At 48.1% G+C, this 27,172-nt stretch overlaps 1 protein-coding gene across 1 annotated transcript; it reads left to right on the top strand.

The window, feature by feature from the left end:
* Positions 1–4,275: 4,275 nt before the first annotated feature.
* DYNLL1 (dynein light chain LC8-type 1) lies at positions 4,276–10,036 on the top strand. Its single transcript, XM_082254882.1, has 3 exons — positions 4,276–4,367; positions 4,862–4,999; positions 9,739–10,036. Exons 2-3 carry the CDS (start codon positions 4,868–4,870, stop codon positions 9,874–9,876), a joined length of 270 nt encoding a protein of 89 aa, XP_082111008.1. The 5' UTR covers positions 4,276–4,367; positions 4,862–4,867; the 3' UTR covers positions 9,877–10,036.
* Positions 10,037–27,172: the final 17,136 nt, after the last annotated feature.

Below are 27,172 nucleotides of genomic sequence, written 5' to 3' on the forward strand. Positions count from 1 at the left end.
AAAATCATCTCACCACTGATTTCTTAAACATGACACCGAGGTCACTGTACTCTAATGGCCTACACCGTCACCAGATCTCAATCCAATAGAGCACCTTTGGGATGTGGTGGAACGGGAGATTCGCATCATGGATGTGCAGTTGACAAATCTGCAGCAACTGTTATCATGTCAATATGGACCAAAATCTCTGAGGATTTTTTCCAACACCTTGTTGAATTTATGCCACGAGGAATTAAAGTGGTTCTAAAGGCTCAAGGTTTTTTATCTTGATGCATTCTATGCATTAGGATAAAAAAAAAAAAAAAACCTTCTGTGTGTAGCAGCCCCACCACATACTTACCTGAGCCCCATCTCGATCCAGTGATGTGCACCTGGACACTCCCTCCTCATTGGCTGAGACAGCAATGAGCACCATTGGCTCCCGCTGTTATCAATCAAAGCCAGTGAGCCAATGAGGAGAGAGAGGGGAAGGGGCCAAGCGGTGGCTCCGTGTGTGAATGGACACACAGAGCAGAAGTTCGGCTTGGGTGCCCCCATAGCAAGCTGCTTGCTGTGGAGACACTCGGCAGGAGGGAGGGGCCAGGAGAAACGACAAGGCCCTGAGAGGAGGAGGATCGGGGTTGCTCTGTGCAAAACCACTTCACAGAGCAACTAAATATAACGTTTGTTATTTTTAAACAAAAAACCCAAGACTTTATTATCACTTTAAGGTTGGGTTCACATTGGTTCATGGGAAAACACTGCATGTGATGTGATGTTTGTGCACTGAAATGCCAACATTTTGTATGGCTGAAATCGCATCGCATCCACACCAAAATGGTGCAGGACCCTCTTTTTCTCCTGCACCTGAATCACATGGCATGGGTGTTCAGACCCATGCAATGCGTTTCTGGAAATCGCACTGCCTTTTGCCATCTGTTTCAAGATGTCGTTGCGATGCTATTCTAGCAATCTCACTGCGTTTTGCCATCTGTTTCAGGGTGTTGTTGAGTTGCCATTCTGGCAATCGCACTGCGTTTTGCCATCTGTTTCAGGGTGTCACCGCAATGCCATTCTGAGATTCGCACTGCGTTTTGCCATCTGTTTCAGGGTGTCGTCGCGATGCGATTCTGTCAATCGCACTGCATTTTGCCATCTGTTTCAGGGTGTCGTCGCGATGCGATTCTGTCAATCGCACTGCATTTTGCCATCTGTTTCAGGGTGTCGTTAAGATAACATTGACATCCTCAGCAGATTGCATGGGTGCCGTGTGATTCCTTAGAGTGCGATGCAATGCGGAGAAACGCAGCAAATCTTGTTGGTTTCCCACATCGCATTAGTGTGAACCGAGACTTAGGTAGTTCTGAGGGCAAAAGTGGGTCCAACCCGCTACTATCAAGTAGGGTTGCCACCTCATCCCTTTATTCCAAGACACATATTAAAGCAGAGTTCCATCCAATTTTTAAAGTTCGGCCCCCGCATTGCAGATCACAGTCACATTAATGATCAGATTTTTTTTTTTTTACAAAGCATGTTACCTTTTTTGCACATTAAATAGGTCCACTTCTACTGGACTTCGCTGCGGCGAGGTATGTCATATCTCGCTGGCTCCTGGGATGTAAGTGTCATTAATCCTAGGAGCAGCTTCAATGGGCAACCTAGCATTGGGGTATTTCAATGAGAGAGCCACGCTTTGCACGGGCTGCACATGCGCGCGACCGGTAGGTGCATGCTGGGTAGCCAGCAGCCCTGTATCCTGGAAGGAGCTACAAGCGGGCCTCAGATGCCCATACTGAAGATGGGACTGTGCTTGTTACAGAAAATACAGTGAGTAAAGTGCATCATTATATACCATAAAAGACTACATTTACTACATATGTCAGAATGGATTATGTAAGCTGTGACCATTGTGAGGGTGTTCTTTTAGAGAAAAAAAAAAAAAAAACGACTAGAATTCCTCTTTAACCACTTCTGGACCGGAAGGTTTTCCCCCTTAATGACCAGGCCATATTTTGCGATTTGGCACTGCGTTATTTTAACGGACAATTGCGCAGTCATGCTATGCTGTACCCAAACAAAATTGATTTCCTTTTTCCCCACAAATAGAGCTTTCTTTTGGTGGTATTTGATCACCTGTGCAATTTTTATTTTTTGCGCTATAAACAAAAAAAGAGCGACAATTCTGAAAAAAAAAAACAATATTTTTTACATTCTGCTATATAACATTCCCAATAAAAAAAATGTAAAAAACAATTTTTTTTTTAACATTTAAAGGCCAATTTGTTTTCTGTTACATATTTTTGGTAAAAAAAAAAAAAAACGCAATAAGCGTATTTTGGCTGGTTTGCGTAACAGTTATTGTGTCTACTAACTACGGGAAAGATTTATGTCATTTTTTTTTTTTTTACTAGTAATGGCGGCCATCTGTGATTTGTTGCGGGACTGCGACATTGCGGCGGACAGATCGGACCCCTAACTGACATTTTTGACACTTATGGGGGCACCAGTGACATTACTACAGTAATCAGTGCTAAAAATATGCACTGGTACTGTAATAATGACACTGGCAGGGAAGGGGTTAACATTGTTGGTGATCAAGGGGTTAAATGTGAGCTTAGGGGAGTGATTCTAACTGTGGGGGGGGGGGGCGTGGCTTGTAAAATGATGATAGAGACCTGTGATCCTATATAGAAGTGATCCTATATAGAATATGCCCCGTGCATCGGCTTCCCCACTGCCGAGTGGGGGCGGGAGCGCGTCGGCGCACGCTCGCCCCCTAGCTGCAGGCGCGCGACTGATGTAGGTCTACATCGGTGTGCGCAGGAGGGCCACACTGCCACAGTAAAAAGGTGGCGGGCGGGCGGGTGGGAAGAGGTTAATTACACAGGTTCTGTGGCTGATTAAGGTGGTAATTAAACTTACTTAGTGCCTTATGTGCATTGTAAGAAAAAAGAGAAAGAATCGGACTGTGCAGGCCAGACAGAGGGATATTCATGACTTAGAAAAAATGCATATTTTATTGTATCACAAAATAGATAAAACAATACACAATAACAATTGTATAAAAACAGTCCCTGAAGGTCAGGGGAGGGAAGTGTCTGGTGGCTAGTATGATGAGCACTATATGATAGGGGTCTTCAATGCCAACGCATTTCACCAATCGCTTCCTCAGGGCTACAAAGACTCCTATAGTACTCATCTATAGTGGTACACATACAAGGATTGTTCCCTGGGCGGGCGCCGGGATCGTATTATAGGACAACCATCTGATATAAGTCTTATGATGATCTACCATGCGTATCCAAATAAAGTATGGCAAGGTATGTGTGAGATCTCGATGCATAAAAAGAGCTCCCTCAAGGAGGTTTGTCCAATTATGGGTAAGATAGTCATCCCGTGGGGTTGGGGGAGAAATAAGTACCCCACTATACACATCCCCTTATGTCGGTCACAATAGATAGGGCTATATTTCTATATTTCCTCAGATGAACGAGAAAAATCCAAATATCCATTGGAAAAGTCCCATGGGCTCTCATGTCATTGCGCACTACCACGAGGTTGTTCATGTACCTTATGTGCATTATATAGCCCCAGAACCTGTGTAATTCATATGTGTCCTGGTTTAAAGGCAGGGATCCTCATACTACAGCCCTCCAGCTGTTGCAGAACTACACATCCCATGAGGCATTGTAAAACTCTGACATTCATAGGCATGATGGGAATTGTAGTTCCTGTACAGCTGGAGGGCCATAGTTTGAGGAACCCTGATTAAAGGGATGATGTGGCAACCCTACTATCAAGGTGTACCTAATAAAGTGGCTGGTGAGTGTAGGTGGCATATAAAACACTGATGTACTTTTTGAAAAAAAAAAAAGCAAACATGCCAGCATATGGCCACTGAAATGCCAACGAACATGACTAAGATTATTAACTACCCTGTACAAAATGCAGGAGCCAGTGTAGTAATCGAAGAATGAGCTTAATGGGCCGCTAAATGAGCCTCTTAAGTTGTAACAATAACAAGTGTCATCATTCAGCCCTTGTTAGCGTTTACCTGAGTAACCCAGCGACACCTGGCCCGCACCCCTCCTTACAAGATGCTCTGTTCCCAAGGAGACGCCGCCTGGGGCATGAGACAGCCCGTCGCAGAACTTGTTTCTATGGAAACAGACGCCCAGACCGCGGCGCATTATGGGATGAAACAAAACGCCGAAGAAAGAGCCAGGAGAGGTCGCAGGGGAAAGCCAATGACTGAACGTGTGGGTGAGCTACGGACCAATCAGATGACGCGTGGGAAAGCGTGGAAGTAAGTAATAGAGCCGCCCCAAGGCGCCAAGCTGCAGTGTGTGGGACAACGCGGTGACTGGAGAGAGAACACCGGGAACACTGTGAGTATAGGGAGCCGGAGTCCAGCATAGGAGATGGGGGGTGAAGGCTGACTAGAGAGGGCGGGCAAGTGCTGTTTAGGGGGGTCAGGCATGGGCTCGCTTTAAGGGGAAACTTCTGGAAAGCTGAAGCACGTTTTTCCCAGGAGGGAATGGTAGAGCCTTCTAATAATATATAGTGAGGTTACCTCTCCTGTTGCTGCTGAGGGCAGAGGTGGGCTCTGGGGGCCCCTCATAATTATCAGAGTCTTTAGCTGATTTATTAATTTTTATGTGTGGGTGTGTATGTATGTATTATATTAGTGTGTGTATGTGTGTGTATGTATGTATGTGTGTGTGTGTGTGTGTGTGTGTGTGTGTGTGTATATATATATATATATATATATATATATATATATATATATATATATATCATTGTATATGTGTGTGTATGATGTGGGGTGAGTACAAGTCTTGTAGCACCCCCCTCCTAGAGATTCCCTTGTCTGTTTTCTCAGGCCACCATGAGTGAGAGGAAAGCCGTCATTAAGAATGCTGACATGTCGGAGGAGATGCAGCAGGATGCGGTGGAGTGTGCCACCCAGGCCCTGGAGAAGTACAACATCGAGAAGGACATCGCTGCCCACATCAAGAAGGTGAGCTGTCTCATGACCTGCCTAATTAGTAGGAGGAGGTGAAAACATAGTCACTTTCTGTCAGATCACGTTTCCCAGTCTGCCACCCCTACCTGTTTGTTAGACAATGTAACTGAATCCGCTGTAGATAACGTGTGGCTTGGCTGTTCTGGAAAATACCACAGCAAGTCTGCTCTGCACGGACAACTCGGCTTTAGTGGATGTATTCCTCTGGGCATGTGCACGGTGCAACTCACGTAATAATATATAGTAATAGTGGATAGAAAAGCTGACTACTTCATCCATTGCAATTTTCTAAGCCAGTAACTAGCAGTATTGACTATTGAACAGTTATCTGCCAGACTTGACGACAGTATGAATTCTGGCTTTTCTAGGTATAAGTGAGATGCATGCAAACCATAGTATGTGCATCCAAGCTTAGTGGATGCTGTTGGTAAGACATGGCTCACAGGTTTACGATATGTAAATGGATTGCTTGAAGAAATGAACCTACTGTTAAAGCCCAAGTTCACCCTTTTTACTAAAATACGCTTGGCTGTCTACTTGACCCAGTGCACTAAAAACATTTTGGTTTTAAAATGGTGTCCTTAGTTTTCTAAAAGAGAAGTATGTGGTTTAGGAAAAGAAAATGTATTCTCCCCTAGGTGGATGCAGCATCAATCTGATGCAGCATCTGTCCCCTGCCAGCTCTGCACTTAACGGAGCATTTTACCACTTAAGCCCGGAAGATTTTACCCTCTTTCTGACCAGGGGGTATTTCGCGATTCGGCACTGCATGACTTTGACGGACAATTGCCCGGTCGTGCGACGCTGTACCTAAACAAATTTGATGTGTTTTTTTTTTTTTTTTTTTTTTCCCCACACATAGAGCTTTCTTTTGGGGGTATTTGATCACCTGTGCTTTTTTTTTTTTTTTTTTTTTTTTTTCCCCACGGGCCTGCGACATTGCGGCGGACAGATGCCTTGACTGGCATTTTTGACACTTTTGGGGGTACCAGTGACATTACTCAGTAATCAGTGCTATACATATGCACTGTTACTGTAAAAATGACACTGGCAGGGAAGGGGTTAACTTTATTAGAGATGCAGTGACTATGTGTGTCCCTAGGGGCGTGCTTCTTACTGTGCAGGGATGTGGCTGTGTGTAACAGCACAGATCGACGGTCCTACATAGCAGGACCGTTGAATCTGTGCTTTTACACAGGGAAGAATGACAGGTGGCTTTTACATTAGCCGCTCTGCCTTTCTCCCTTCACAGCGGATGATCGGGTCCGCCGGTCACACACACAGAGGTGTCCGTGAACGAGCCGAGGCGGGGGCGCGCCTCCGGCGGCGCTCGCCCTCTATTGGCTCCCATGCTAGTGACGTACCGGTATGTCACTTTGCCTGGCCGGGGCTGACCGCCGCAGTATATGTACTTTACTTGTGGAGGTCGGCAACCGGTTAATGATTCTTAACATTGCTTAAACAGAGAGCTGGGGACTGTCAGTCTCCAACTCTGTTCTGTCAGCTAAAAACAGATCACAGGAGTGCAGAATGAACTGTGATCCATAGAAGTAAAGCTAAAATAACCTAAGACCTTTTTTTTACCTTAATGCGTTTCCTGCATTAAGGTAAATGTCACAGGAGTTGTATTGCCCTCCTCACCTCTTTTTAAATACTTGCCAAGGTTCTCTCTTGATCAAGCGGTCTGAGGCAGCAGGAGCCATTGACTCCTACTCTTGTCAATCAAATCTTGTGAGCAAGGGGTGGGGCCAAGCCACTGTCTATGGACACACGCACCCCGGCTTGAGTCAAGTTGGCATGTGTGCCCACATAGCAAGGTGCTTTGGGGGCAGATGCAGAAGAGGGGGTTTGGGCTGCTCTGTTCAATACGATTGCTCAGAGCGGAGAAGTGTGTAATTTATTAAATAAAATATCCTTTACAAATGCTTTAATATTCCCTGACTGATAACCCCAAAGCCTGCCATCAAAATTCCCACTGACCTGATCAGTCCTGGAACTCTTTAAACCTTAGATGCTGGCTTGTGATGCAGCACTGTTAAAGGGTAGGGAGATCACACTGCACATGTGTGGGTTTGGGACATGAAAGTGAGACTGATAATGGGAACGGCATCAAATATCGGAAATAGTTATTTTATCAAATGGAGTATTAGATGAAAGAGGTGCACTAGCAGTTTAAACTCACACTTGCAGAGCAGTGCCACGCCCACTATTTCCTTTAGTTTTTTTTTTTTTCATATGGACCCTACCTAGTGTTTTAGTGGAGGCAGCAGCTCTTACAGTATACGTGGAACACCCCCAAACCTTTTCTGTCAAATATCTGGTGCATCCTGGAACTTGGGCAGGACATGGCTGATCGCTTCAGTGGTTTTGTGGCAGTGTTCTATCTGAATGCTGCTATCCATCAGATTGTGCAATGGAAGTGACGTTAGACCAAAAATATTTACTGCGCATGCATGTTGATGGGTGGCGGTAATCTGAAAGACTCATGCGGACATCTTACTACCCCCAGCTATGTCTTTCATTTCAGAGCAATTTCGGCAATAAAGGGAGCGGATACATAAATATGGTGTATTGATATCTGTGATGCTGTTTGGATGTTACTTTTTGAAAGCATAAAGTGTTAGAGATGAGCAGTGCAGGGTGTACCAGCATGGCCTCTGCCACCTTCCTACTGCTCGCATCCAACTTCTTTAAAAAAGAACATCAAAACTGCAGCACAGATGTCAATATACAATATTTATGTACGCACACTTTTTGCTAAAAATACGTAGACATTCAAGACGTAGCTGAGTGTAGTACGATATTCACTTGGGTGTAGTATCACATTACCACTACCTGTCAGATCATGAAGTATTTGGAATGCATGGCGGAACGTATCACGCATGCGCAGTAAGTGTTTTTTTTTTTTTGGGGGGGGGGGGGGGCCTTCCGTTTCTTCCGTTGTGCAATCTGATGGGTAGCAGCATTCTCATAGAACATTGGGCTTTGGGGCCTACTGGGAAGTCCTTAAAATACTATTTGACAACTGCCTGGTGTTTAATGTACTGGGCCCCTAACAGCATAGTGTCTTTTAATGAAAAAGTGGACAAATGAAGTGCTCTGTAAGGGTCCTTTCATACAGATGTTAAAGCTGGCAGACTCCATTTAGCTCAACGGGGGATCGATCGACCAATCCCTGCTGAGCAGGCGAATGACAGGTCATCTCCGCTCACTGAGCTGAGACGGTACTGTCAGAGCACCACTCTCTATTAAGAGATTGGATGAAAACAGACCGCCTGTCCCTTTTCCTCCAATCTGCTGGACAGATGGAACATAGGGTTATAATCCATCTGGATTTCAGATAGGACAGCAGCGGGTGTCAGCTGCCCCATAGGGGTGAATGTAGCATCCGATCAGGTCCGCCTGAAAAACTGACAGGCAGACCTGATCGGAAAGCCCATGTAAAAAGGGCCAAATTCTTTTGTAATTTTTTTTTTTTAAATGAAAAGGTGGAACTTAGTCTAAGTAAGTCAGGTGTATAAAAAACAATGCTGAGCAACTGCACACTGAATTACATGTGTATGGAAAGCTTTGCCTCCATGCCATACTATTTAGCCAAAAAGCAGCCACTGGTGGCATTCTAGGGTGGGTGTTTGGAGGTGTCTATATTCAGACTTTGCTTTCCTGCAAAGTGTCCTAATTCTAAGCTGAAATATTTTATGGGGAGTCTGTCTCTTCCTGATTGGCTTCTTTGAATGGCTTTTGAGGATGCCAGCCTTGGCCTGTAGGGGACTATATAACAACCTTTTGTACAATGTTTTTACCAAACTGCAATATGAGGACAGCCCCTTAAGCCAGGTACAAACAAGCCAATTATCGTCCAAAATCAGCCAGTACAGTAGAAACCAGCAGACTTTAAGCCTGATCTTGCGACTGGCTGAAGCCATTCTGGAAAACTGGCAGCCGAGTGCTGACCAGTATGTATTAGTGGGGGGGGGTGGCCCCCCTGTCAGAACACAGTAAGACAGTGGGGAAGATCGCTGAACCAAACAGTTTGTTACTACAGCGATTTTATTTATTTTTTTTTTTTTCAGCCTGTTGGGTTGAACTAAGAAAACTTAGGTGTGTACCAGGCTTTAGTCTCTAGTTATCAATTTAGGCAGGCCCTTGAATTGCGTAGTTGATGGTAGAACTAAATCTTTAGATCTGCAGTCAGCTATGTAGGGCACTGACCTGCCTGATTAGATGCAAATGAAATGGATTGTTAGGTTTGACTTCAAATTAGTTTTATTAAATCTAAAAGGCTGTATCCATACAATCAGTTTGTATAGTGTACAGCATAATCGCAACCTGGATTTTAATGTTGGTGGGAATGCTATAGGTCTACCGCAGGCCAGAAAAGCCACAGGGTAAACCCCTTGCCAACAAAGACAGTAAACCGGTTATGAATGCTTTAAGCACATACTGTTTGAATCTCCTATTTTAATGAAATGTTTACTTATTTCTTGTGCTTATGAATCTGAAGACAGGCCTGGGGTGCAGTGTGACTTGGCAACCATCTAGATTCACATCCATTTTTAATGGAAGATTGTTTGGCAGCTGCAATGCCCAGAATCATCATTTTGTACTAATTAACCTATAACGACTATTTGGTTCACTTCTCTGACATCTTTGATAAGTTGTTCTTTTTGCAGTGTATTTAAATTGTGAATTTTCAGTGACATATATTGACCCAAAATTGTTTTTCTTCCTAGGAATTTGACAAGAAATATAACCCTACATGGCACTGCATTGTGGGCAGAAACTTTGGCAGCTACGTCACACATGAGACCAAGCATTTCATTTATTTCTACTTGGGCCAAGTTGCAATTCTGTTGTTTAAATCGGGTTAAATTCCTAAAAGAAATGGACTATGCAAATATTTTGAAAGTGTAATGACTGAAGGGAACAACTCCTTTCCACGTTACTCCTCTGTATCTTTTGTTACTGAGATTTATTTCTTATGTATGTTCACTCCTTAATGGTTATAAAGTTTGTGAGGAAAAAAAGAAACTATTTATTTTCTATGGTTTTCTAACATTAAATGTTTCTTTTTACAAATCCGTGTCCTGCCTATGCTACAGCTTTCAACTAAATTGGATTAAGGCTGGATTCACACTTGTGCAATGAGGGAACCAGCACGATTTGCTTGCATCACACCTGAATTGCTGGTGGTTCACACTGACATCTGAAAAACATTGCAGGTGTCAATGTAAAATTAATGACACCCCCAGATTGGTTCACAGTGCAAACTTGGATTGCATGGGTGTTCATACCTATGCAATCCAATTCCAGTGCAGACCAAAAAAGGTTCTGCACCATGGTGTGGTGCGATGTGATTTTCACCATATGGTGTGGATGCGATAATAGCCATCTTCACAAAGTAGTGCAGTGCTATTGTATAGTTGATGGCAAACCTGCATGAGAAGTATGGGTTAAAAAAAAAAAAATTTACTTGCCTAGGTATAGATGCATCAGTCCCCTGGTGCTTCAAGACTGAACTGAGAGATCACAGCCTTTTGATCACTCAATTTTCAGTCTTCAGTGAGCAGAGATCCAGTGGCTCTGTTCTGCCCCTCCAGTGCTCACTGGAGTGCCAGGCTGTGAAGGGGACAGGAGTGACTGGCTCAGTCTCCCATTGGCCTGCTGAGAGAGGCTGGTCCAGGCATCTGTGTTGATTCCAACTGTAAAGTTGGGATCAATCTGGTGCCTGGACCAGCTAAGTGACATCAGCAACAGCAGGCTTCACCCCGCTGTCTGCTGAAAACTGGTCACAGGAGTGTAGACCAAACTGTACTCCTGTGATCCATAGAATTATGACCAAAAAAGCCTTGCCCATATTTCTCCTTTTTAAAGGTATGGCTTTGTATCTGCTGGGTCAAGTAATGTTATCGGCTTGCAGCAGATATTTAAAAAATGTTTTGGGTGAATGTTTAAGCTCTTGGTGCTGTCGTAACACAAATATGCAGCCCCACTGGACTGGGCTTTTTTTTCCCCATGGGGCTGCATAATTGCGTATCTCAGTTTGTGTTGGGAGCGTGCCACAGTGTGCTCCTAGCACAGACTGAGGTCTCAGAGAGCCCTATTCGAACTATCAGGACCTGGATCGGCTGATTCCGGGTCACCTGATCGCTGTGATAGCCTCTGATTGGCTATCGGTGATCAGTCACTGAAGCCTGCCCTGTTTTCTGTCCGTGACTGAATGAGAGCTACACTCACTATATCTTTCTGTCTTTGCAGAGAGAAAAGTGTGTAGAAAGAAAAATTAAAACAGATCTAGTTTGGTGTTTGGGTCAAGAAAAGGTGTAGTTTTTTTGGTGTCCTGTGTTGGGTATTACGGGGTACAAACCACAACTAACATACACATATGTGGTATTGCTAAGATCTTCAGGAGCAGGAGAATTTATTTTGGGTTCTTTGGTGGTAGGTGATGGTAGTAGCAAGAAATATACAGGTACATTAAAAAAAAAAAACTAATACATTTCGATTTACCACAAAATGAAAGCTCAGTTTGTCCTGAATAAAAAAAAAAGGCATAATCCACCTGGATGCACAAAGTAGTTGTGGTGATATGTAGTTTTACTAACATGTCGAAGGTACAAAATTGGGCTTGGGTATTAAGATTTCTTTTACAGTTAGGCATAAAGGGGTAAAGTAGAATTTTAACTTTAAAAATTAAAAAAAATACTCTTGGAATACTTTTCCCTGCTATACCACTGATGGCAATAAATAAAAACATTTTAGATCTCTATATACCATAATTTATTTCATTTACCTCTACTTCCGGCTGTGATCACCTAAGTGAATTGCTTAGTGTTCTCCTGTTGACTCCAGGGATATCTACATCCCAAATCCCAGGAGTCTTTGCCACCTGCATGAGACGGCTGCAAAAATCAGGTCAGTTCAATTGCAGCTTTGGAGATTGTGACTTCCATCACTGTATGGTCAGAACTGGAAGTGACTGTTATGCATATCCCTGAAGGAACAGCCACTGGCTTTACCTGCCCTTACTAAAATGGCCCGCACAGGTGAGCAGCGTACTATTAAGGAAGTGCATAAAAAATACTGCCTATTTTTAGAAATGAATTCCCTGAATGTCATCGCATCTGTGGCTGCTGCAGGGATTTTTTTGGTCTTTAACTGAAGTTCCTCTTTAAGCATAACTTAACCCAAAAACAATGTGAAGTTTTAAGTCCTTGGAGTGGCTACATTGGTGTTTTTTTTTTTTCCCTCCACTTGGTCGTCCTGCCAGAAACGCACTTGTCTTAGGCCCTGTTCCCATCTGAGCAATGCTTCCCCCCCCATCATGTATTTGGCACAGCACCATTTTTCCATGTGACGGCTACCTGTGTTTTGGGATGTCAAAAAAATAGCACTAGGAGCATGTTTTCCTTGCATTTACAGACATGAACAGGGCTTTAGGGTGACAACACTCACAATCCATCTTTAGAAGAGCAGTGTTGTTCCCCCCCCTAGGACAAGAAGTGTTTTAGGATTACAGAGCACCTTCCCCCTCCCACCTAAAACATAAGGTAAAGGTGTTGTGCAGTACAAGTGGTCCCCAGGTTACAAACACCTGACTTGCAAATGGCGAGAGACAACAGGAAGTGAGGAGAAATCTACCCCTAGGAAGAGAAATTCACTCCTCTAAGCGTTCTCATGGGATAAATATGTCTCCACTGAAGCTTTATCACTAATCCTTGTTTCCACAACAACCCAAAATTTTCAAAATAGTTGACATGGGGACAGAAAGTGGGTTGAAATCTTCTGAACAGGGGTACAGACAGCAAAACAAACCCCTATGGAGGTGTTGACTAGTGATCGACCGATATTGGTTTTTCGTTGCTGATATTTTGCCGATCGCATATCGGTATTGGCCGATATTTTCACACATGTAAATGTATGCAAAAAAAGACCCAAATCTCTTAAATATGTTAATCTTTATTACCATTTTTAACATTCTTCACACCTTAACTGCATGAAAAGTGCACTTGCAGGGACATTTGCATTTCACATCATCTGATTGTGCATTAATGCATAATAAAGTGCTGCAGTAGTGGACTCACTCGCTGCTCTATCTTTAATTCACTACTAGCTAACAGCTACACAATAAATACACATACACAGTGGATTGGACTGGAGTCAGTGTGCAGTCAGTGCAAAACTGCTAGAAAAAGAGCAAGGCTACAGCTGTCACAGTGGATTGGACTGGAGTCAGTGGAGGACTACCTGAGTATGGCACTCACTGCAACTACTGCAGTGCAGTCAGTGCAAAACTGCTAGAAAAAAAAAGGTAAGCAACAGCTACATAAAATAAATACACATACACGGTGGATTTGACTGGAGTCAGTGGAGGACTACCTCTGCAGTATGCCACTCGCTGCAACTACTGCAGTGTGCAGTCAGTGCAAAACTGCTAGGAAAAAAAGCAAGGCAACAGTTATACATGTCACAGTGGATTGGACTAGTCAGTGGAGGACTACCTCTGCATAGTATGGCACTCATTGCAACCAGAGCAGTTAGTGCAATACTGCTAGAAAAAAGAAATAGACAGTGGATTGGAGTCAGTGCCAGTGGACTACTGCTGCAGTAGAATGCCACTTACTGCAATAATTTTAAATCACTACTGCAGTTGTGATTTAAAATTATTGCAGCAGTGAGTGGCATTCTGCAGCAGTAGTCCACTGTCTACTATGTCTATTCTTTTTTTCTAGCAGTTATGCAGTGGACAGACACTACTACTACACTTTCAAACCAATACTCCCAGTTAAGTAGAACAATATTATAGTGCAGAAAGCATAACATTTTAGCATGATAACCAGTTAAATTGCTTCTTTCTCTTACGTCCTCCGACAGTCGCCGCCCTCTTCATATTCGTCACAATGGGGTATTAGACTTTGCTCCGAAGGAGTAGCTAGGCAACATAATATGTCAATATAAAAGTTTTAACATATCCCACCCCCAGGGGGTGGTCCCCTCAGTCAATACCCTCCCACTGCCTGTATCCATACTCCAGTTTCAATGTCTAGCTTGTCAGGAGTAGCTGGATGTCTCTATGCTGGGGCATTTGTCTCAGCCTTTTCTCTATTCTTTTTTTGATTTTGTTTGAGTTTTTTCTCTCTGTTTGCTTAGCTGTTCATTTTGTCAGCGTTAGTTCTTCTGATGAAGAGGATTTGTGCGGGCTGGGACTCGGGCTGATCCCCCTGGTCGCAGGTTGTGGGTCAGTGGTTTTCCCGGCCTGCCATCGAGCGTTCAGCCAGGTATCGCTCCTGGCACAGTGAACGACCCATCCCTGTTCGGTGCAGGGATGCTTGGTGAGGTGGCTACCTCACTGGACGCTGTGTGGTTTCTTAACCCTGGTTTCGTGCGTCCTGGATGTGACTCTCCCTGCCTCATGTGCTGCGGTTTGTTCGCCTGTGCGGGTCCCCCGCGTCATTAGAAGGTAAGTGTACTTATGTGGGGACCTGTCTGTCGGGGAGGGGTGTCAGTCTGGGACTGTGTAACCTGCCTCTATTCGCACTATTTGGCTCCCTGTCAGTCTGCCTGCTCGCTGTGGGCTGCAGGAGGGGGGGCTGTGTGGCACTGTGTGTCTGCCTGTTAATGTGTGAAGCACTGTGTGCTGTGGGGCATGCCTTTGGTCATGTTGGGGGCACTGTACAGCGGTCGCTGCGGCGACCTGCCATGTTGATTTTTACATGGGTGATGTTGTTACATCGCAGAGCGGGGGAGCGGCGTTTTCGGCGCCAAGCGCCGCCATTTTGCCTGCATCGCCCCGGCCGCATGTTTTCAATGCGGGCGGCCATTTTCTTGTAGCCTCTCATAGGCTTTACAAGAGCGCCCTGATTGCATCACTTCCTCTTTCCTGATGTGCACCAATCGAAGCAGCAGCTACTACAGGGGTCCCCTCAGGTTTTTAACTTTTCTATCTGCCTGTATCCATTGCCTGTTTTCTGTGCTATCCCTGTGGGGGTCTCATTAGGCTTGTGCGTGTGGCGGTGGGCTGCGCTCGCCGCGCTTGTTAAGGGGGCAGTTAACCCTTTCTTGTCAGCATAAGTTTTGTGGGGCAATGGATTCTCAGGAGGGCAAATTTCCTGCCACATTGGTGGATAGCCAGGGGACTGCTGTTTCTCCCCCAGGGGGGGATTTGACTGTGATTGTGGCTAATCTTGCTGCCCAGGTGCAAATGTTGGTGGCTGCTCAATCCACAAAGAGGTCCAGAGTTTCAATTTCCTCTGGTTCAGAGGGTGATGGTGCGGGGGCTGATATGGCCGGGGTCTCCTTGTCGGGGTCCCGTTCCTCCCTGGATCTTGTGGGGTCCGAGGTGGAGGCTGAGGTTGAAGGGATGGATAATTCTCCCCCTGGCTCGTCTGAAGAGCTTGCACTCATGGATGACTTGGTTGCTTCCATCAAGCAAACGCTGCGCTTGCAGGATGAACCGTGTCCGCCAGCTGCTTTGGCAGCTTATGGGACAAAGAGAAGGCGCAAAACATCGCAGGTTTTTCCCTGCACTGATGATTTTCAGAGCGCCGTTAAGGAACAATGGCGTAATATTCGCAAACCTTTTGCGGTACCCAGTAGGTTTAAACTGCGTTATCCTTTCACGCCCGCTACTGACGAGCGTTGGTGTGTACCACCTCCTGTGGATCACGCGATCGCGGTTCTGAATAAGTCCACTGCGATTCCTGCTGAGGATACCCCGGTATTCCGGGATGCCACAGACAAGAGGCTGGAGTCTCTTGCCCGTCATACCTATTCTATTATGGGTTCTATGCTAAAAGCTCTGTTTGCTTCCCTTATGGCGGCCCAGGCGGTCACGAGTTGGGACGCAGGTGCTTAGACGCGTTTTGGTGGCTGACTCAGCCCCGCAGGCGACATTGGACATGGTGGATCAAATCCATCAGGGTGTCATGTATTTGTGCGATGCGGACTTGGATATGGTCCCGTTGGCCGCACGTGTACACGGTGTGGCGGTGTTGTCTCGCCGTTTGGTTTGGTTGAAGTGTTGGTCGGTGGACCAATCTTCTCGCAAGACTTTAGCCAATCTCCCTTATGACGGTTCTCGTCTGTTTGGCGAATCCTTGGATACTCTGATTAAGGGGATCACTGGGGGTAAGAGCACGCTCTTGCCCCAATCCCAGAAGGCTAAGTCGGCTCCTGGTAAGAAGCATGCTTCCTTTCGGCCCTCTCAGGGGTCCTTTCGTGCCTTTCGGCCGCACTTTAAGGGCAAACCGTTCAAAGATCAGGGCTCTCAAAAGAAGCCGTGGACGGGTAAGCAGAAGTCCGGCCAATCCAGATCCGCTGCCCACAACAGTGTGGCCTGAAGGGGCGCCCTCACCCGGTTCTGGGGTGGGGGGACGCTTGCTCGGTTTTCTACAACCTTGGCTGGCCCGTGTTCGGGACAGGTGGGTTCAGGAAATCGTTCGATCCGGTTACAAGATCGAGTTTCTCTCTCGGCCGGAGAGCAGATTTTTTCCCTCAAATCTTCAACTGTCTCCGGAGCGTTTGCAGGATCTGCACCTGGCGGTGCGGGACCTGAGAGCTCAGGGAGTGGTGGTCCCGGTGCCTCATCGGGACAGATTTCGGGGGTTCTATTCAAATCTGTTCACTGTACCCAGGAAGGAGGGCAAGGTTCGTCCAATTCTGGACTTGAAGGCTCTAAACCGTTTTGTACGGGTTCGCAAGTTCCGCATGGAATCTCTGCGGTCGGTGGTGGCTGCCCTGGTTCCGGGGGAATTCATGGCCTCCATCGATCTGAAGGATGCGTACCTACACATCCCCATTTTCGAGGTTCACAGAGGTACCTTCGATTCGCCATTGCGGAGGATCACTACCAATTTGTGGCGTTACCTTTTGGCCTCGCTTCGGCTCCGCGGGTTTTCACCAAGGTGCTTGCGCCACTGCTGGCCTTGTTAAGGGCCCAGGGCATCTCTGTCCTGGGGTATCTGGACGACATTCTGGTTCGATCTGCGACCAGCCAGGGTCTGGAGAAGGATCTGTCTGTCATGGTGCAGACTCTGCAGGAGTTTGGTTGGACGATAAATTATCCAAAATCAACGCTGTGTCCGACGGTTCGTCTTCCCTATTTGGGAATGATCCTGGACTCGGTCCATGCGAAGGTCTTCCTACCGGACAACAAAATCAAGGTTCTTCAGGGAGAAGTCCAGTCCCTCAGGGACGTTCCGTGCTCATCCCTGCGGAAGTGCATGCGGTGTCTGGGTCTGATGGTCTCGGCTTTCGAGGCAATTCCCTTTGCCCAGTTTCACACGAGGGGTCTCCAAGCGGAGATTCTGTCCAAGTGGGATGGGCGTCCGCAGTCTCTGGATGTCCAGATTTCGTTGAGCCGTCGCACCAGAAGGGATCTTCTGTGGTGGCTCCAGTCCACGGCGGTGTCGGGGGGAAAGTCGTTTTCGTCCTCTTTCATGGACGGTGATCACCACGGATGCCAGCCTGTCGGGCTGGGGTGGTGTTCTGGGCGTTCTGTCCGCCCAGGGGACTTGGTCGGAGGAGGAATCCTCCCTTCCGATCAACATTCTGGAGTTGCGTGCGATAAATCTCTGCCTTCACCGTTGGACGGACAGGCTGCGCGGCTGTCCGGTTCGGGTGCAGACGGACAATGCCACGGCGGTGGCTTACGTCAATCACCAAGGGGGCACCAGGAGTGCCCGAGCGGCTCGGGAAGTGGCCGACATTCTTTCTTGGGCCGAGACTCATGTCCCGGCGGTATCGGTGGTAAACATTCCGGGGGTGGAGAACTGGCAGGCGGATTATCTGAGTCGCCAGGCCCTGGATCAGGGGGAATGGTCTCTCCACCCGGCTGTCTTCCAGATGTTGTGCGCGAAGTGGGGTCTTCCGGAAGTGGACCTGTTCGCGTCTCGTCTGAACAACAAGGTAAAAAGGTTCGTGGCAAGGACGCGCGATCCTCGGGCAGACGCGTCCGACGCGTTGGTGGCCCCGTGGCACCAGTATCGGCTGCTGTATGCGTTCCCGCCGATCCAATTGCTGCCCAGGTTCCTTCGCAGGTTGAACTCGGAACCACACACGGTGATTCTTGTGGCACTGGACTGGCCTCGCCGGTCTTGGTACGCGGATCTCGTGAACCTGGCGGTCGACGCTCCTTGGAGTCTGCCTCTTCGGGAAGATCTCTTATCTCAAGGGCCGATATTCCATCCTGCTTTACAGTCGCTGGCTTTGACGGCCTGGCTGTTGAAACCGAGGTCCTGAAGGATAGGGGTCTCTCTCCGGAGGTCATTCACACTTTGATTAACGCGAGGAAATCTTCCTCGGGGAAGGTCTATCACCGTACTTGGAAGGCCTATTTTGCCTGGTGTGAGTCCAGGGGGTTTTCACCTCGCACATACTCTGTGTCTAGGGTGTTGTCCTTCCTTCAGATGGGTGTCGACCAGCGTATGGCGTTGGCTACGGTCAAGGGTCAGGTGTCTGCGCTGGCCGTTCTCTTTCAACGTCCTGTAGCGTCTAACTCTTTGGTTAGTACCTTTGTTCAAGGGGTGCGACATCTGGTCCCTCCTAGGAGGGCACCCTTGCCTCCTTGGGACTTGAACCTTGTGCTGTCCGTGTTACAACACGCTCCTTTTGAACAGATCAGGAAGATCTCGTTGTCCAAAAAGTCACTTTTTTGGTGGCGATAACTTCGGCTCGTAGGGTTTCGGAGCTGGCGGCTTTGTCCTGCAAGTCTCCGTACTTGGTCCTTCATCTGGATAAGGTGGTCTTGCGACCCAACCCTTCTTTTCTTCCGAAGAGAGTTTCGGATTTTCATATCAATGAGGACATTGTCCTGCCTTCGCTCTGCGCGAAGCCCAAACATCCGAAGGAGGTGGAGCTGCATTCCTTGGATGTTGTTCGGGCGATTAGGGTTTACCTGAAATCGACTGAAGCTTTCCGCAAGTCGAATTCCTTGTTTGTCCTTCCTGAGGGACCTCGGAAGGGCTTGGCTGCGTCGGCCTCTACCATTGCAAAATGGATCAGACAGACTGTGGAACAGGCCTATACTTTGAAGGGGAAAGTTCCCCCTGTGCCTGTGAAGGCGCACTCTACAAGATCTCTGAGTACGTCTTGGGCCTGTCGTCATGGGGCTTCTGTGGCCCAGGTGTGTAAGGCGGCGACTTGGTCGTCCGTTCACACCTTCACAAAATTCTAGAGTGGATGTTCAGGCATCGGCAGATGCTTCCTTTGGCCGCAAGGTTCTTAGTGCGGCAGTTCCTTAGAGCCTCTTGTATGGGCTTCTTGGCTGTTTGGGATACATGTTGTTATCCCTAGGTTATTTGTTTTCCTGGGATTTTTTTGCTTCTGTTGAGCAAGTTTTTTCCGTTGCCCAGATGGTTTCCTTCCTTTGGTAAGGTTCCTTTCTCTGCTGTGGAGACGGCGTTGCCTGGGGCGCGGCTGCGTTTCCCACCCCTCATGTTTGCACTGCTTTGGGACGTCCCCATTGTGACGAATATGAAGAGGGCGGCGACTGTCGGAGGACGTAAGAGAAAACTGAATTTTTGTAAAATCTTACCTGTAAAATTCCTTTCTCTGAGTCCTCCGACAGTCGCCGCCCCCGCCCCTCTTTTGGGGTTGATTGTACTCTCTACTGCTATTCCACTGAAACTGGAGTATGGATACAGGAAGTGGGAGGGTATTGACTGAGGGGACCACCCCCTGGGGGTGGGATATGTTAAAACTTTTATATTGACATATTCTGTTGCCTAGCTACTCCTTCGGAGCAAAGTCTAATACCCCATTGTGACGAATATGAAGAGGGCGGCGACTGTCGGAGGACTCAGAGAAAGGAATTTTACAGGTAAGATTTTACAAAAATTCCGTTTTTCTTTTGATAAATTGTTGCCACTTAACTAAAAACACGCTCACTTGGTACTGAGGAAGAAGGAGCAGAAAGGTATCTTCTAGCATGGGAAGCAAGTCTTTTGTAGCGTGCCTCATTTTCTTTCCACCACTGAAGAGGATCATTTCTGTCAATTACTGGTTCATTCAAATCGAGATGAAGTTCATCATCCAGGCTCATTATTGCAGATTCTGATGAATCCTCTGCATAAGGCCCCAATAAAACGCTGAACATTGCATCTATTTGACCACAATTAATTTTCTCTTCTGTCCGTTGTCTTTTGGGACATTTTTCTCTTGCATCCTGCTCTTCCAAATCAGAAACCTTCTCTTCTTGTCCTTTACTTTTCTTTTCGTCAGGAGGAACCTCCTGCACCTTCCGTTGAATATCTTCTGTCAACCATTGCTTTGCCTTGGCTAATACATCATCAGAACAGAAAAGATGGTTCTTGTATCGAGGATCCAAAAGACATGCAAGCACAACATTTTTATTCTCCTCATGCTTCTCAAACCTTTTGACGGGGCTGTCCCTCATGGCCTGCCAACATGCTTTGATGGCACGTGTGTTGGGTCCTTCATTCTGTTGAAGAAGCATCTTCAGGACTCGCATGGGATCACAGAGGAAAAAGATGAGTCGTAATGACTCACCTCCAGTGTTACTTCCTCAATGGGTAGGTGCGTCTCTATAATGTTGCCTACTATGTCCCACTAATCTGCAGTAGGACAAGAATGTCCTCCAAGTCCATTTTCACCTGAATGTATAGTGAGAACTCGCTTCGTCTCCAGCATCCTTTGTAGCGTGTAGCGTTGAGTTCCATCGTGTTGGAACAGCCTGTATCAGGTTGTTTTTGGGTAGGCCAAGGTCTTCCTGAATGCACCTCAGTCGCTGCTTGGCAAGAACAGAATGGTGGAAATGGCCTGTAACTTCTTCAGCATGGTAATAATGTCCAACAAAGCTTTTTGGTTTGACAGACCATCATTTACCACTAGTTGGAGGGTGTGTGCCATGCAACTGAGGTCTGACACTTCAGCAAGTCTCATATCTTTAACCATGTTCGCTCCACTGTCTTGCAGCACAAGCATCACTCGGTCTTTGCTGATTCCCCATTCTAATAGCATGCATTTCTTTAATTTACTCCCCAGTGTGGGATCCTTGCATCACTATTGTATTCAACACCAAATGCCTTCTTGTCCATCCACTGTCAATGAAGTGACATGTAAGACTCATTAGTGATTCTGTTTGTCCTGACCAGCAGTCAATGAGAGTGAGTTGCCAGCATTCTCTGGTTGCAGCATAGTCTTTACTTTGTCAACGACCTTTTGGTGAATCTTTTGCAGCATTTCAGTTCAATAAAATTTGTCACTCTTCAGTGTGTACCTTGGCTCAACTATGGACATCAACCGCTTAAATCCAGAGTCAGAAACTATTGTAAATGGCTTGTTATCAGTTACCATCATCTCTGTGATTACTCTGTCCAGCAGTTGGGATCTTCCATCAGATTTTAGCCACCTGTTTTTTTTCTGAAACATATCTGTTATTGTTGCCTGTGATAGGGATGATTCACCTTGTGATTCATTTTGTTTTCTCTTACGTCCTCTGACAGACGCCGCCCACTCATACAGTCTTCACTTATGGGTATTGGTCTTATCCACAGGAGTAAGCTAGGCAGAAGATTTTGTTAGAAACATTCACAAAACTTTGCATAGAAATACCTACAGGGGGCTGTCCCTCTGGTCCAATACCCCCGGCTAGCTTCATTCCCAATTCAGTTTGTCTTTTGCCTAGTCAGGAGTAGGCAGGCTTCCCTTAGCTGGGGCTACAGTCTCAGCCTTTTCTTCTGTTTTCTAAATTTTTATTTCTGCTAAGTGTGTTTTCTTTACACTGATAGCTTTTTATTTGTTCCTGCGCTTAGTTAGTCAGACTTCGGAAGACTACAGCGTTTGCGGAGCTGGGAATCGGACTGGTTGTACTAGAGCCTTACGAAATCCCAGCCCGCCATCGAGCGTTTAGCAGGCTATGCGTATGCCCTGGCCTCGCAAATTACCTGTCCCTGTCCTCAGGGACAAAGCCCGCAAAGTGGCTACTTCGCTAGGATGTCTCAACTGTGGTACGCCGCGTGTTGCTAGCATCCTGTTCGGCTGACGGCACCCCCACCCAGGGAGGCTTCCCGTCGCAGAGTGGCGCCTTCGCTGGTTCGGTGAGTACCATGCTACCCCCTCTGTCTATTGCATTGTATGTCGGGGGTGCTTGTGGGGCCTCTGTCTTGGGGAAGGCAGTCTGTTTGGAGTCTGTGATATTCCCCTCATGTCTGTCTGTATGGTTCCTGTGTGTCCCTCAAGGTCCCTGCGGGGGCGCTAGCGCGGTCATGCCGTGCTGTTGGGGGTTTGTGGGGGTCCCTGAGTCCCTTGATAGTGCTTGTGCAACGTTTGGGGGTACAGACATGGTTGTGGGGGCCGCATTGGTGTAAAAATCGCAGGGCCGCCATTTTGGGTGTGGGCAGGCTGTTCGGCTTCATGTGAGGGTATCAGCAGCCATTTTCCCTGTAGTGTACTGGCGCCCGTTCGGGCGCCATCTTTAGTGTGGGCACTGTATTTTCCATGTGCTCGACGGCCATTTTTTCGGAGCCTCCACCATAGATTTGCATTGGCAACCATTTTTTATTTTGGCTCAGTCCTAATTTGGCCTCTAGCGGCTTGACATCATTTCCTTTCTCCAGGCAGTCAGATCGAGCTGGAAACATGGTATTATACAGATACACTTCTGGGGGGCTTTTCTGCTTTGCTTTTTTGGGATAATATCTTGCTGGCAGTTGTATTCTTCAGTATTTAGTAGCACAGGCTAGTCCTCTTTGCGGTGCATTGCGGTGGGATCCGCCGCTATCACTGATTTAAAGGGCCAGCGCCATAAAATTTTTTAATGTGTTTTATGGTGTCCTGAGACATCAAATTCCCCCCCAGCTCTGGTGGAGGGTTCAGGTACGCCTGAATCCTCTGCGATAGACTCCCTTACTGCTGCACTTGCGACTTTAGCATCTAAAGTGGTTCTGTTGATGTCTGAGCGGGCTTCTAGGAAAAGGCCCAGGTTTTCTTCATCTTCTGATCAGAGCTAGATATGTTTGCCATGGACAGTGACCCCCTGAGGGGTCTCAGTCCTCTCAGTCGGGGGGGAGGAGGGAGAGGGGGAGGACTCCCCCTCTGGGTCGGCCAGTGAAAGCGCTGCGATGTCTGCGCTCATTAGTTCTGTTAATGATATGCTACATTTAGAGGAGCCCCACCCGCCGGGTAAGCGGTCTTCCTTTTGGACCCGCAGAACCCAGAAGCGGCTCAGGTATTTCCCTGTCCCGCTGAAGTTTCATGAAACGGTAACCGTGCAATGGTGCTATTAAAAGCGCAACCTTGTGGTACCTAAGCGGTTTCAGTGCCATTGTCCTTTTGCGTCTCCGGTGCATTCGCGCTGAACTGTGGCCCCTAAGGGGGGACCACACCGTATCCAGATTAAACAAGGCCACTCTGATGCCCACGGAGGATTTTCCGGTGTTTAGAGACCCGGCGGATAGGCGGGTGGAATCTCTTACCTGCCACTACTATATGGTGGCAGGTTCCTTGATTACGCCCGCACTCTGCTGCCCCATGTGTCCAAGGGTAAGTTTTTCCGCGGTAAGCGGAGCCCTTCCTTTAAACCTAACCAGGGGTCCTTTTGTGCCTTTAAGGCACAAGACAAGGGCAAATCCTTCAAGGCCTCGGGTGGCCAGAAGAAGCCTTGGGCGGGCAAGTCAAAAGCTGCCCACACTGGCAAGGCGGCCCAGTCCGCCTCGACCTGAAGGGGCACACTCACCCGTTTCAGGGGCGGGGGGACGTCTGCGCTGTTTTCCCGAGCCTTGGCTGACCCAGATTCAGGGAACTCCAGCGGTCAGGGTACAAGATCGGATTCTGATCGCGCCCAGCAGAAAGATTCTTTCCCTCAAATCTTCATTTGACCCCAGATCGTTTCACGATCTTCAACGGGCGGTTCAGCATCTCCTCGCCCAGGGGTTGATCGTCCCGGTGCCACATCGGGACAGATTTTAGGGGTCTTACTCTAATCTGTTTGCGCTGCCCCGGAAGGGGGGCAAGGTGCGTCCGATTCTGGACTTACAGTTTCTAAACCGCTTTGTGCGGGATCAAAAATTCCGTATGGAATCTCTTAGATCGGTGGTGGCCTCCTTGAGCCTGGGAGATTTCCTGGCTTCCGTCGACCTCATGGATGCGTATCTCCACATCCTTACTGTATATTCGAGGGTCATCAGAGGTACCTCCGATTCGCAATCGCGGAGGAGCAGCTTGTGGCGTTACCTTTCGGTCTCGCTTCGGCTCCAAGGGTGTTTACCACAGCGTTGGCTCCTGTTCTGGCTCTGTTGCGGGCACAGGGGATCGCAACTTTTGGTTATCTGGACGATCTCCTGTTAGGGGCGAGTTCCAGTCCAACTCTGTTGCGTGCTCTGTCAACCACGGTTCAGGCGCTCCAGGAGTTCAGGTGGACCATCAGTTTTCAGAAGTCGGCTTTGTCCCCTTCTGTTCGTCTCCCTTACCTGGGGATGGTTCTGGACTCCGCCCATGCAAAAGTTTTCCTGCCGGACGAACTCCGGACTCTGCGGAACGAGATCAGGGACAACGAATCCTCATCACTCAGGACCTGCATGCGGTCCCTGGGATTGATGGTGTCAGCCTTCGAGGCGATACCGTTTGCACAGTTCCACACACCATCTCTGCAAGCGGAGATCCTGGCCAGGTGGGACAGGCATCCTCAGTCCTTGGAAAGGATGACTGATGGAAGGGAAATCCTTCCGGCTGTTGTTGTGGACAGTGATCACCATGGACGCCAGCCTGTCAGGCTGGGGTGGCGTTCTGGGCAATTTGTCTGCCCAGGGCACTTGGTCGGAGGAGGTATCCTCCCTACCGGTAAATGTCTTGGAACTGCGAGCGATCAAACTATGTTTGCTCCGTTGGTCGGATCGTCTTCAGGGCCACCCGGTGCGGGTGCAGACGGACAACACCACTGCGGTGGCGTACATCGATCACTAAGGGGGTGCCCAGGTGGCCAAGGAAGTGGCCGAGCTTCTGTCTTGGGCCAAGACGCGGGTCTCGGCGCTTTCAGCTGTTCACATTCCGGGTGTGGAAAACTGGCAGGCCGACTATCTGAGTCGCCAGACCCCGGACCAGGGGGAATGGTCCCTACACCCGGAGGTGTTTCAGATGCTGTGTGCGCGATGTGGATCCCCGGACGTGGATCTGTTCAAGTCTCGTCTAAACAACAAGGTGGGAAGGTTCGTTGCAAGAGCACGCGATCCTCTGGCAGCCGCCTCGGACGCGCTGGTGGTGCCTTGGAATCAGTATCACCTGATTTATGCCTTCCCCCCGATCCAGTTGTCACGGTTCCTTCGCAGGTTGGTCTCGGAACCGAGGTTGGTGATCCTGATGGCCCCAGACTGGCCGCGCCAGTCTTGGCAAATGGTCATTGAGCCTCCCTGGCGGCTCCCCTTACGAGACGATCTGTTGTCTACCGAATCCTTCAGAAAGTCGGATTCTTTTTTTGTCCTTCCTGAGGGACCTCGGAAGGGTATGGCTGCGTCTGCGGCATCCATTTCTGAATGGTTCAGACGGACGGTTGTACAGGCCTTTTCGGTTAGGGAATGGGTTCCGCCCTTCCCTGTCACAGCGCACTTTTCCGAGCGGTGGGTGCGTCCTGGGCCTTTCGCCATCAGGCGTCAGTGTCCCGGGTGTGCAAAGCGGCGACCTGGTGGTCCGTGAACACTTTTACAAAATTTTGCAAAAATTTGCATACTTGATGTTTAGGCATCGGCAGATTCCTCCTTTGGCCGCAAAGTTCTGAGTGCGGCAGTACTTTGGGAGAGACATGGCGTTTTTAGCCTGTCGCCTCCTGTTGGGTTTTTTTTCCCCTTGGTTATTTTGCCTTCCTGGGTTTGTTCGCTCCTGTTGAGCTTTCCTGTTACCCAGTGGGTTACCTTTCTGGTTCAGATAGGGTTCTTTTATCTGACCTTGGGTGCTGCGTTGCCTTTGAGACGGTTGCGTTTCCCACCCCTCATGTCTACACTGCTTTGGGACATCCCATAAGTGAAGACTGTATGAGTGGGCGGCGACTGTCAGAGGACGTAAGAGAAAATAATTTTACGGTAAGTTCTTACAAAAATTCTATTTTTTCTGTGCTGCATTATACAATTCAACATGATGAACTCTTAGATGGGCCCAAGGCTTAGACGTATTTTTGCAGTTATTGATCCCATGCTCCCATTGTTTTTGCAAGTGTTGCACAGTGCTGCTAATTTTCCTGGAGATGGAGAAGATAAATAGTCTCAGAACACACTTTAGATTTTTCTATCTCCATCCATCTCCATTGAAACAAGAAAGAGTCCGACACTAATATAGGCTTAAACAAAATGGCTGGTTGGCACCCTGTGGTGGCTGGCTGGCTGGCACCCTGTGGTGGCTGGCTGTCTGGCTGGCACCCTGTGGTGGGTGGCTGGCTGGCACCCTGTGGTGGGTGGCTCTCTGGCTGGCACCCTGTGGTGTGTGGCTGGCTTGCACCCTGTGGTGTGTGGCTGGCTGGCACCCTGTAGTGGGTGGCTGGCTGGCACCCTTTGGTGGCTGGCTGGCAGTGGCACCCTGTGGTGGCTGGCTGGCACCGCTTTGATGGCTGGCTGCCACCCTTTCGTGGCAGGCTGGCACCGGTTGGGTGGCTGGCTGTCATCAACCTTTGGTGGCTGGCTGGCACCCTGTGTGGTGGCGGGCCTGGCACGTACAGGCCCAGGTCCTGTGGCTGGCTAGGTTGTACAGTCAGGACTCAGGCAGGGCCTGTGGCTGACTGACTGGCTGGTACAAAGTGGGTGTGTGGGACTTGGTTGCTGGCTGGCACCGGGAAGCTCTGGGTGGTGGGTGGCCGCAGCGGCTGTGTTACAGAACAGATACAGAACGTGTGTCAGACTGTTGGTCACTGTTATCACTTATCACTCACAGAACAGATACAGAACGTGTGTCAGACTGTTGGTCACTGTTCACTCACTAGAAGAACTCACTGTCCCGACCGACCGCCTGTGCAGCATGCAGACTCCAGTGTGGCCGCGGCGGGTAAAAGACACTGTAACGAGGCTGAGTGAGGCGGCCTAAGAGCTGCCCAGTGCACGGAAGCGTGTGGCGCAATATATGCAATGACGTCACGAAAATATCGGCAATAACGGTAAATCCAAAGGCCGATTCCGATTTATCGGGGAAAGTGCATATCGGCACCCGATATATCGGTGTTGCCGATAATCG

Source organism: Pelophylax lessonae (assembly GCF_965119305.1).
Source record: "Pelophylax lessonae genome assembly, chromosome: 1".
Taxonomy (NCBI): Eukaryota; Metazoa; Chordata; class Amphibia; order Anura; family Ranidae; genus Pelophylax; species Pelophylax lessonae.

Coding starts and splice junctions, on each gene's coding strand:
- DYNLL1 (XM_082254882.1), top strand. CDS start 4,868: ATGAGTGAGAGGAAAGCCGTCATTAAGAATGCTGACATGTCGGAGGAG. Junction 5,000..9,738: donor TCGCTGCCCACATCAAGAAG/GTGAGCTGTCTC, acceptor TTTTCTTCCTAG/GAATTTGACAAGAAATATAA.